This window comes from Diuraphis noxia, unplaced genomic scaffold (genome assembly GCF_037042655.1).
Source record: "Diuraphis noxia isolate RWA-SAM2 unplaced genomic scaffold, SU_Dnox_SAM2 contig0001, whole genome shotgun sequence".
In the NCBI taxonomy this organism is placed as follows: Eukaryota; Metazoa; Arthropoda; class Insecta; order Hemiptera; family Aphididae; genus Diuraphis; species Diuraphis noxia.
Window position 1 is genome coordinate 27,459,756 of NW_028301711.1, and position 12,914 is coordinate 27,472,669.

At 29.3% G+C, this 12,914-nt stretch overlaps 3 protein-coding genes across 3 annotated transcripts in view; 1 reads left to right on the forward strand and 2 right to left on the reverse strand.

Moving 5' to 3' along the window:
- LOC149060464 (uncharacterized) overlaps nucleotides 1–12,914 on the forward strand; it is a 44,363-nt gene that overhangs the window by 2,139 nt on the left and 29,310 nt on the right. The window lies entirely within an intron of this gene.
- On the reverse strand, nucleotides 231–2,963 carry LOC149060465 (uncharacterized). The gene has a single exon (XM_089216479.1). It carries the CDS (start codon nucleotides 2,153–2,155, stop codon nucleotides 1,547–1,549), a length of 609 nt encoding a protein of 202 aa, XP_089072605.1. The 5' UTR covers nucleotides 2,156–2,963; the 3' UTR covers nucleotides 231–1,546.
- Nucleotides 2,208–12,818, reverse strand: LOC107172584 (uncharacterized). Its single transcript, XM_089219772.1, has 10 exons — nucleotides 12,746–12,818; nucleotides 12,263–12,499; nucleotides 10,481–10,582; nucleotides 7,547–7,759; nucleotides 6,989–7,063; nucleotides 6,525–6,584; nucleotides 5,967–6,092; nucleotides 4,695–5,894; nucleotides 3,773–4,599; nucleotides 2,208–2,456 (listed from the first exon to the last, which is right to left on the reverse strand). The coding sequence occupies exons 1-10, from the start codon at nucleotides 12,816–12,818 to the stop codon at nucleotides 2,208–2,210; spliced, it is 3,162 nt and encodes a 1,053-aa protein (XP_089075898.1).

Here is a 12,914-nt window from a genome sequence, read left to right on the forward strand (position 1 = left end):
AAATGATACAAAATATAACAATGTATTACATAATATAATAAATATTAGACATATTATAAAATATAACAATATATTAGTTAATAACATAATATTATAAAATAGAAACTAATAATAGTAAAATAATTAGTGAATACAATATTAAAATAGATGTATATATGTATATAATAATAATAATTGATATCATAATATATATTACTTTTAATATAAAATGATACAAAATATAACAATATATTACATAATATAATAAATATTAGACATATTATAAAATATAACAATATATTAGACATTAGTTAATAACATAATATTATAAAATAGAAAGTAATTATGATAAACAGGTTTTTGTAAAAAAAGAACTAATTAGTGAATACAATATTAAAGAGGAAGTGATACCCGCATGTGTTGTCTCCGTCTTACGAGTGCATAACATAACAAATTTTACGCTCAGCAAAACAAGTGTAGCTCTGTTAATTTAAAAATTTGAGTAATAGACCTCTTATAAAATCTAAAGGTAAAATTATTATCTAGACAACCTCGTGGGCTTTTTATTATATTTTAATATTTTAACTTTAAAGAGAGTTATAAGTACTTTAAAACAGGGGCGTCATTTCATGTTTTTTTTCGGGTGTGCGAGGTTTCAAGCAGGCCATTTTGAAATTTCACCAGGCCATATAAAAATAAATATACAAACGTGCATTATCCTGTTTTCAATTATTTCTATACATTATGGACCGAATAAATTCGGAATCATTGCATCAAAATAAATAGTAAATATCAATTAAGATACTAAAATATAATAAATAATTAATTACCTACCTTAACAGTGAAAACCAATAATAATTTATGCATAATAAGCTAGAAGAAGAATTAATGCAACAGCAAATAAAAAAAAAAGGACTTAATATCTATATTAATAAATTGTCATTTATTTTCAAGCGCTAGAAAAAACAAATTTTTATTTAAATAAGCGGATATCGTCGATTTTTTAGTTTAGCAAATATATCTACAGCTTCTTCTAAATTTATATTGTTAACTTCTTCTTTTTCAACATTAAGTACCATCAGATCATTAAGTCTTTCATCACCCATGGTAGTGCGTAAATATGACAACTCTTTTAAGTGATGAAAAAAACCTTTCATTTGATGCCGTTGTAATTGGTAAAGTTTTTGCCAATGAAATAATTTTTAAAGTTTCTACAAAAGCGATAGGAAAATCTTTTAAGCAAATTGCTATGGTGTCCAAATCAACATCATGTTTGTCATTAAATAGTGCTTTTGCTGATGGAAACTCAGAAGCAATTTGAATTTCATTAAAGTTAAAATAACTATAATGGTTTATAAATAGTTTTAAATAAAGACTATCTGGATTAAAAAAATTGGGACTAGAAGGGTCAAAAATTTCAAATAACTTAAATAAGTTATTGGTTGATTCTGAAAATCTTTCATTAAGTTGCATAATAAATCTGAAAATGAAAGCAAGCAAAAAAACTAATCATTAATAAAGCTACACTAAGCATATAGCCCAAAGCATTAATATCATTATAGGATATTTACCTGTCAATCACATCATATAACACATCAGTTTTTATTTTTTTAGTACTATTCTTTGACTGTGTAATTTTTGATTGTCCCAAAGTACTCATAACAAAATAATCTTCAAATTGTTTTGAAGGTTTGTATTTTTGCCGTAGTCGGTTATTTCTTTCATCGTCCCTTTCTATAGGTATATTATTTTTAAGTGCACATATTTTAGCTTTTTCATAAATAATTTGAAATTGTTCTTCTGATCGATACTTTATGAGTTCATCTTTTAAAGAATTGACTAAATTAATAGCTGTGGGTAGTAAAATTTTAGAATTTTGGAGCTCACTCGATAAACAATGAACAGTGCTCAAAACTTGTTCCATGATGTGCAAAATTAAAACAAACTTAAATGATGAAAATTCTTCAAGTAAACCAATCGCTCTAGCAGTTTGATCATCCTGGACTGTCAAAACTTCTAAAACATCTTTAATTTCTGTGTAGCGTAATAGTATTTTTTTTAAAGAAGTATGCCAATATGACCAGCGGGTTTCAACGAGACGTTCCAAATGTATTTCTTGTAATTTTTTATCAGCTTGTATTTTCATGAATAATTCATAGCGTGTATGTCCGTTCATTAAATACTTATATAATGACTGAACAGTGTCAAAAAAATTAACCACAACTGAATTATTTTGGATTGTTTGTATCAAACATAGGTTTAGGCGATGGGCATGACAATGTATATATACAGCATGTGGAACAATATCCGATACTCTTTTTGTTTGATTCTATGGCATCTACTCTATCAGAATCTATGCTTACTAAATTATTTACATTAGTTATGGATTCATTTTCAATAGCTTCAATATCTTTACATCTTTCAACATAATCAGTTCCATCATTTACCAACTCATTGCTATCAATAGTAACAGATTTCTGTAATTCCAAAATAAGTATATTTGTTATGGATCAATAATTCAATACATCATCATAAACTATTTTAATATGTACTTACAATAATTTTCATTAAATTATTTTCATTATTTTTAAACATGTTTGCAATATTGTGACAAGAAGAACTAGCTGCTAATAATAACTTCTTATTCTTTTCTCGTTGACGAAAAGCGCCGCCTTTTCTTTTTTCACTCATTTTAAATTTTAATAGTGAAATTGTAAAATAATAAATTGTATGTATTTTATAATGTAGCAATGTGAAATGTATGATATGATATGTATGATAAGCACAAATGGCCTATCCATTCTTTATTATCTATGGTGATACCATGTTATTGCCGTTACCCACGAACTATGATTATAATCATAGTTCGTGCCACGGCTATAGATAGTACGTTAATCGTGGTTCGTGCCGTTACCTTATCTATTGCTTACTGAATTAATTGATAACACGATATTTGTTTATATTTGTAATTTAAAGTTGTAATCATGATTGACAGTATACCAATATTGATAAAATGTCAATATAAAATTTAAAAATTAAAATACGATTTAATTTTAATCATATTAATAATTGTGCATTCGTGGCTCGTGCATTATTTTTAGGCTTCAGCGGGGCGCAGGCCAAGGCTTCAGCAGGGCGCAGGCCAATTGGAAGTATTTAAAAATTAAGGGGTGCTACCGCACACCCTGACCCCCCCCCCCAAATGACGCCCCTGCTTTAAAATGTACAAACAATTTACAATTTTAAAATACTCATAACTCGCTTTAAAATTAAAAAATAATAAAAGCAAATGAGGTTGTGTAGATAATAATCTTACCTTTAGATTTTAAAAGAGGTCAATTCACTCTAATTCTTAAGCTAACGGAGCTACACATGTTCTGCTTTGTGTATAATTTGCTATGTTATACGCACTTGTAAGACGGAGACAACACATGCGGGTATCATGTTCTCTTAAAATAGATGTATGTATGCATAAAATAATAATGATTTATAATATAAAAGTATAACAGTAGTTTACAAGTCATTTATTGTATCCTTGTTTTTTAGTTTTATATTTTATATGATATTCTTTAGCCATGATTTTAATTTTGTTATTATCTGTTCGGCTATCAGCTCCAGAAAGCACACGATTAATATTTTTGCACAAAGTAAATAAAAAAAAAGCAATCATTTTTTGTATTAACATTTGCTTTAAATTATGAGTTGTACATGAAAAATTAAAATCAACATTTGCTTCAATTAATAAATTTAATTTCATAAAAATCTGAGATTTATTACATATACTGTTGATAACTTCAGTAAAAATATTTAAAATGTGTTCAATAATATTATTAAAATTTTGGCTTGGTGATTTTAATCTGTTATCAGAATAGTTTCTAACACTAATTAGTCCATTAACATTATGAATATCTACACAATCATTTTTGCATACATTACAATTATTAGTAGATTTAATTAATGTTCGAATTATATAGCCAGCTACATAGCCAATTGTCATTTCACCTACTGTAGATTTGTTGGGTTTTACAAATTCTACATTAAATGAATTCAAACCTAAATTTAATGAAACATCATTACCAATTATTTCATTTTGTCCGGATAAGAATTGTTTTAAATTGTCTAAAGCTCCTACACTATCATCTACCTCACAATTCCCCAATGACTTTAATGAAGAGAAATTATTTAAAAGTAATGTTTTAAATGATGTAGAAAAATGATAGCAATTGGGCATATTATTTCTGGATCCGTGGCTCCTAATAGATCCAAAGAAACATTCCAAAGAATCTTGATTAATATTCCTTAATATTAGAAACTTAAAACCTTCGGATTTTAATTTTAACCACAAGTATTTAAAAGATTCTAATGTTTTTATATAATTTTTTACACATATTGGTTGTCTTACAGCTGAGCCATCTACTTTACTCACAAAAACCATTGTTTTGAAAACCTTAATTGCTTCATTCCAAAATTGAATATGAGAAGATCCATTTTTAACTGCACATCTTAGGGGTTTGCCATCTAATGCATTAATTGTGGATCCATTCGTAGAATCAAACACCTTATCCATAAAAAGACACAAATTAGATGTCCCCATTGAGCTGGATAGTGAACTATCAGAATCTAAATTTAAAATAATATATACTCGTATTAAAGTAAATTTAAAAAAAAATACAATATATTTCTTTATATAATATTTTGTACTATTTAGTATTTACCATAATTAGCTATAAGATGCATTGTTGAAGCTACTCGATGGCTGAAAACTTGTGCCGCAACTGATACACGCGTTTTTTTTATTTTAGATGGTATTACATGTGATTCTGTTAATTTTGGCAAAGTGCGTAACTCATAAATTTCATTTTGTTTATCTAATCTATACAAAGTTTCAATATGGCTCCATGATGCTGTTTGATTCTTCCCATTATAATTAAAATTCAAATTTTTAGTCAATAAATTATTTCTCATACATTTCAACAAATGTGGGGGATCATATAGAGGTACAATTTCTTCATCATTAATTAAAAATCCCATGTATCTATCTTCAATATTTTGAGTTTTACACCTGTGAATTCTTTCTTTTATAAGGATATTAATTGCAGCTTGATTTGTACATCCTTGGTCACAAACTGTAGCTTTTATTTTTAATCCTGTGGTTTGTACTGCAGAGATTATTTCTTTAATATAACATACAAGATCTTCAGTTTTTGTAGTACCAGAACAAAAGTAGTATGCAATTGGTTGTTTAAATTTTTTCCGTAGACCTCTTAACATAAACACAAGTACATGGTTGGCAAATTTTAGATTTTTTTCTTCAAAACCAAAAATAGAGTCACTTTTTTTATCATAGGTTAAGGTTGCATCTAATGCCATTTCATCGAAAAGCAACGTGCAGTACCTATCCAAAGTATTTAATTTTTGTGCTTGATGTTTTAAATTATTTATAATATGGTCATTTATTCCAGTATTGAATGGGACTTTCTGTAAAAGGTTATAAAGTGTTTTTTTTGAAGGCAAAGCAAATACTGTCGATAAAAATTTGTAACCTTTAGGAGAATTTTTGAACATTGAAAGGGTCATAATTTTGTCATCTATACTATATCGTCTACCTTGCGGTTTCTTTTTTTGAGTTTTCATCTGACTCATAATGAAATTAAAAGTGCTTGTATTAACTTTATCCATTATTCGAGATGTAAAATTACTATTTGCAAATCGATTCACTAAATTTAGTTGACATTTAGCACTTTTATTTTGTTTTTGTAAACGCTCGGCTTTTCGTTTCAACTTCATGGCTTCTTTATATAATTTTTTACAGTTTGGGGTAAGTTTTCCTTTTCTGTTTAATTTTAATGGCTTTAATAACATGTTCTGATTAGATTCATTTTCTAGAGGCAGAATTCCATCTAAATCAGAGTCCACTGTAAATTATTAACAAAAATAAATTATTAAAAAATGTACATTGAATTAAATAAAGTTTCTATGTTCCTTACACTGGTTAGAAACACAAATTGTTCTAGATGTACATTGATGTTTACTACTTGCTGGTGTATGAAGTGGAGTTGAATGAGAAACACACATACCAACTTCTTGTTCGATATCTTGTAGCATTATTTCCACTGTGAACAACAATAAATAATTTATTATTTAGTATGAATACTAAAAAAAAAAACCATACCAAAACTATACCTAATGTAATAATGTAAAATACAAATGTTTAAGCAATTTCTTTTAAAAATGTCTGTTTCTATTTTCCTCCTTGAAATGTTTAAGTGTTAAGTGAGAATTTTATCATAAAAGTGACAAGGAAATTATATAATTTCATAGGTACCTATAAAATAATGTTTCCTAAATTGTACCTTGTCAATGATATTAATACCATATAGAAAAGTCAATTGAATAGAAATCCTGAATTTTACAAAAAAAAACAACCTACATGTACATAACCTTTTTTGTTTCATAATTTATATGCAATATAATGTTTGTAGGTCAGGTCACATAGGTCACATTGTAAACCAATACTTTAAATTAATTATGTAATATTTACTTACCATTATCATGATTTGGTGGGCTTATGCTTGACCAGTTTGGTGATGACTCTCCGATTGAAGCTGCAATGTATTAAATACAACATTTTTAAATAGTACATTTATATAAATAATAACTTAACCATAATACATTATTAAGTAATAAAATCCACAACACAATATGTATACAATATATACTATAGTTTATGAAAACAGTAAACAACAGAATGTCATAAGAATTTTTTGTAAAATCATTGCAATTCAATTTTTACTACAATAAAATATTTGGTTAAATTTTATTTTGAATAACGATTTGAGGCTTGTGCCTAGTAGCAAATAAATTCTACCTTTAATTACAACATTGGAATTTTATCAAATATCAATATCAAAATATAGCTTAGTAAAGTATAATGGGTATACATAATAGTGACATCAATTACTAGACCATTTAACTTATTTTTAAATAATTATATATAAAAATTGTTTACCGAGATTTTGAATGCAGTTGTTGGACGATATTGATGGTTCTCTGCTAGACCAGTTCAATGGTGAATTATATATTCCTATTTATAAATAATAAACATAATAATATAATGTTTAGTAAATTAGCATGCATAATTAACAAAGTGCTTGGAAGGAACGAGTTCAAAAGAACTATTTCCAGTGATTTTGTTCAATTTTCACAAACTATAGTGGTGCACAGATTTTTGGCAAGGTAAATAGGCATTCTCTTACCTAAAGAATTTAAAAATATTATCAACACGAATTCAATATGAAAAGTATTAATAAATTATAGGTACATAATTAAACTGTGCTATGGTTATGAAAACATTATTACTATAACTACCAATACTATTCCAATTAATGGAAGGTTTATTTGCTCACATTAGAACTTGGGACTAAATTTATTATGTCAATAAAATATGCACTTAATTTTTCAAATACCTATGCACTTATACACAATTATAATATGCAATAATGAACAAAATATGCAAAATGAATATTAACTAAAAAAAAGTATAAAATTAACTTCGAAAATAACTTACGAGGTAGGTTTAATGTAGGCAGGGAATGCTGCTTTAGTTTTTGATTCGTACCAGGTGATTCACAACATTTATCGAAATGATTATTACAAATTTGGTACTTCCTTCGAATAGCTTCTACCGACAGATTTTCGAAGACCGGATTTCCTGTTCGTTCTACCCATATTTTCAGATTATCTTCATTTTTTGGAAAGATGTGTTTCCTTTTCGCTGAATCTTTACAACGCATTACTGAACACTTATTCGAGACCATGTTAAAAATTCAATATTTTAAATCACGTTTTCAAAAAAGAACAAGTCACAAGAGTGCAAGACGACAAAATCGAGAAATAAAATTGAAAATGATTTTACATGACGTAAAACTGTAAAAGCAATGACACAAAATTAATAAAATGCTGGGAATACCCAAAACTCCCAAATATCATGGTATAAAAATTGTATGTCAATGGAATAAAATATTAAAATACGACTACAGCGCGTCTGGTGTCATTCTCAATTACTATTTTTAAAAACCTTTTATCACAAGGATAAGTGTGTATCCCCTGATCAAAGCAGTCACGGGCACGGCGGTAGTAAGCCATATGTTATTGTAAGTAGATCGCGCGCGGGTGCGAGTCTACCGGACACCGAGAGTACGTCGGGAATTCGCCGTCATCAGCCATTATCACGGATTGCGGCATCAGAGCGGGCAAGCAGGCGTTATAGATGGTATGGGCGTATCTCACATGGACAGTCGAGTGGTCGGCGGCACTGGTAACGCGGTATCATAATAGTGATACGCGATTTGTTTATCTATGCTATTATCATTAGGAATTGTAAACATATTTATTTGTCATATGATATCAGTATTTAATGTTTTGTATTATTGTCTGTGTGGCAAATAAGATTAGTATATTTAATTTTCTCAAATTAACGATTTAGGTAATCCGTTATTATTATTATATAGTAGGTAGGCGCCTACATCCCTATCTTGTACGATTTATTGTGAATCATTAATTATTATTGTTAAGTATTATAAATATAAATAATAACATAAACGTATTAGATAGACATTTATTGTTGACAGTATAAATCGTAATGACGTACAATATATTTCTACTCGCTAATAACCGATGGACAGTCCCCACCGATCGTAATATGATACTTATGATTATTGTTAGTATAAACAGTATAGGTGTAATATCATATAATATAAATGCTGAATATGCAACATCTTTTTCCTTAAAAAAAAAAAAAAAAAAAAAAAAAAAAATATATATAAATATAAGTAGTATTTTGTGTATTGCTTAATCGCTATGTTAGTGTGTTAGTAAGATTAATTACATTAATTATAATCACTTGGAGAATATCGCTGAGGTGGTTTTCTAGATCTAATTGGTCTGGGTGTTTTATTTATTATTATAGTATCAGGATTTTGTTTTGCACCTACGGTTTCGATATTTTCAGTATTTTCATTTATTTGTCTAGTGGGTGTAAGTGAAATTGAATTATTCGCTGGTGTCAGCGATTTATCAATGAGTAATTGATCATTGTGTCTCTTCCAAATAGTTCCGTCATCGAGCTCTACATCGTGTGTATTACAACTAATGGATTTGATAATTTTACCCTTTTGCCATTTATTGTTATTATTCCTATAATCTCTAGCTAAAACATTATCACCTGTATTGAATGATACTATCCTATTACCACCATTGTTTATTTGTGATATTTGTCGTTCCATAACCACTTCACTTGTATTCGGCATTAACGCGTCAAATTGTAAACGTGTTGATCGACCTAACATTAGTTTAGCTGGCGTTTCTCGTGTTGTTGAATGAGGTGTATTACGATACATCAAAAGAAATTTATTTAATTGGGATTGTGCAGTCGAGCATTTTTTAAAAAAATTTTTTATTGTTTTGACTGCTGATTCCGCACAGCCGTTTGATTCTGGGTGAAATGGAGCGCCTGTCATATGCCTTATACCTAGATTTTTGCAATATGTTTGAAATTCAAAACCAGTGAAACATTTTGCACCATCTGATGTAATTGTTTTTGGAATTCCAAATCGTGCTATCGTTTCTGAAAATTTTTGAATAACAATTTCTGCTGTCATAGAATTTATTTGAAATACTTCTAACCATTTTGTGGTTGCGTTAACAATGACAAAAAAATATTTATTTTGAAATGGACCAAGAAAATCGCAATGCACTCTAGTCCACGGTTTTTCTGGCCATTTCCAAGGTGATGTTACAGATTTTGGCGGATTTTGCCTGACATTAATACAATTGTCGCAACTTTGTGTGATATTTTCGATTTCTTTGTCCATTCCTGGCCACCAAAAGTATGATCTCGCTAAACTTTTCATACTGGAAGAACCCATATGACACGAATGAAGTTCCTTGAGTATATTATTTCGAAATTTAGCTGGTATAATAACACGGTAACCCCATAATAGACATCCCTGTTCCACTGCAATTTGAGTTTTTCGTAAATTATATGAATTAAGTTCTAAATTTTTAGAAAAATCACTATTCCATTCTCCTGTTTTGACTGCGTTTAATACTTTGGCGAGAATTGTGTCTCTACTTGTTTCAATTTTTATTTTAGACCAGTCTAATGTGAAAGGTGATTGTTCGTGAATAAAATTAAGACTAATACATTCTTCATTATGATTTTCAATTTTTAATTTTGAACTTTTTATTCGTGATAAAAAATCGGCTGTATTATCTTCGGATTTTACATATTTTATGTCGAAATCGAATGATGATAAAACATAGGCCCATCGTTGTAATCTATTAGCCGCGTAAATTGGGATACCTTTCTTATCACCGAAAATATATATTAACGGTTTATGGTCGGTTTCTAATAGAAAATGCCTACCATATAAATAGTCATAAAATTTCGTAACCCCGAAAATAATTGCTAAAGCTTCTTTTTCAATTTGTGGAAATTTACATTCTGACTCAGATAGAACTCTTGATGCATATGCTATAGGTTTTTCAGTACGATCTAGGTACACATGGGAAAGAACTGCGCCTAGTGCATAAGATGATGAGTCTACAACGAGTTTAATCGGAATATTATGATCATAATGTGCCAATACGGGTTTCGAAATTAAAATTTGTTTGACTTTATTGAATGCTTGGTCACATTTTGGTGTCCAATTCCATTCACTGCCGTTACGTAAAAGAGTGTACAATGGTTTTAAAATATTTGCAGCGTTTGGAATAAATTTTATATAATACGTAACTAAACCTAAAAATGATTTTAGCAATGTTTTATTTTCTGGGACAATGGCATCGTTTATAACATCTGTGTGTTTTGTTAGTGTGTGTAAACCATTTTCATCTAACCTGTGACCCAAATATTCAATTGACTTTTGCATAAATTTGCATTTATTCAACTTTACTCTTAAACCTGCATTTGACAATACATTTAGTAATTTGTCTAAACGAGCATTGTGCTCTGTGATAGTGGAACCTGCAACAATAATGTCGTCTTGGAATATACCTATGCCCTCAAGACCTGCTGTTGAAGTTTCCATAGCTTTTTGAAACTCCCCTGCTGACGACTTTATTCCAAAAGGGTTGCGTGTATAGCTAAATAAACCTTTATGTGTGTTAATAGTGGTATATTTGCGATCAGATTCTTTAATAACCATTTGTTGGTATGCGTCTTTTAAATCTATTTTCGAAAAATATTTTGAACCACTAATATTTGCATATAAATGTTCTATTTTTGGAAGAGGGTATTCAGTCCCTTCTAATACCGGATTTATTGTTATTTTTAAATCACCGCAAATTCTAACCGTGCCGTCTGGTTTTAATATTGGTACTATTGGAGTTGCCCATTCGCTGTGGTCGACGGAAACTAAAATGTTGCTTTTGATTAAACGCTCAATTTCGGTTTCAACTTTTCCCTTTAATGCTAATGGAATAGACCTATGTTTGTAAAATTTAGGTACTGCCCCCGCTTTGATATTTAATGAAATTTCGTATTTGTTAAAAGTGCCTATTTCATCTTTAAAAACATTGTTATATTTTTTTATAATACTATCGACACTTACGTCATTTTCAATACTAAACAAGCTAAAACATTTTATGTTTTTTATATCATTTCGACCTATTAATGGGGGACCACCATTGTCGATAACATAAAGGCACATTGTAAATTTTTTATTTTGGTACACCGAATCGACAAATATTTTTCCTATCGGTTTAATGTCGTTGCCGACGTAATCAGATAGCGAAATGTCATTTTTTTTTAATTTGATATGACTAAACAGTTGATGATATAATCTTTTTGAAATTACGCTATGTTGTGAACCGGTATCAATTTCGAAGCTTACATTATTGTTTTGTACAATTAAATTAACTGTAAACGGTTTTACCGCTTTATTTTGAAAATTTTGATCAATTATGGAAAAAAAAGTATTCGAAAGATCATAATTAACTGTTTCGTCATCATCATTATTATCATACAAAAATTTATTTTGTGTTTTTATATTTTTCTTTTCTTTCATACCCTTTTTACATATGGTGGACAAATGACCTTTTTCACCACAATTGTTGCACTCGAAGTCCTTGTATCTGCAGTCTTTTTGAAAATGATTGGAACGGCCACAAATCCCGCATTTGATTTTTGACTCCTTGTATGTGTTGAACCCCTTCTTGGCAGTATGTCCATTATTTTTTTGTTGGTACTTCAAGTCTGCGTATTCTTCTTTTTTCCAGCCACTCTTGTCATTTATTGCAGCTTCTTTGGCTGTCGCGATTTCCATTAGATTTGAATATGTAACTCCAATTTTTGAGGCATCCTCTTCTAACAGACGATCTTGGATTGGTCCTGAACCCATTCCGACAACAAATATGTCTCTAATGATTGTTGTTAGTTCCGACGAAAACCCACATTTTGAAGCAAGATTTTTGACACGTGCACCCCATTGGCACACCGATTCATCTTGTCTTTGTTTAGCTTGATAAAATGTATACCTAGCCGCGAAGTACGATTTTATTGGTTTGAAATATTTGTTCAAACTTTTCATTAGAGTTTCATACTCAACATCGTTTGGCGTGCTAGGAACACATAAACTAAAAAGTACTTTGTGAATTTCCTCACTGACTGATGATAATAGAATGGCTCTTTTTTGAATATTATTTTCGATGGCATTTGCCAAAAAAAAATTTGTCAATTTTGACTCAAAAATTGTGATATCCATACCTGTTTCAAAGTTTCCAGGTGACCCAATAACTTGATTGAAGTTCGTTATGGATTCTGTCTTAGGAGTTGCCATTTTGTATTAGTATGAATACAATACTTGAAACTTCTAATGCACTAGTGATTACGATTAAATTATTATTTTCTTCGTCGCCAATTTGTTAAGTATTAT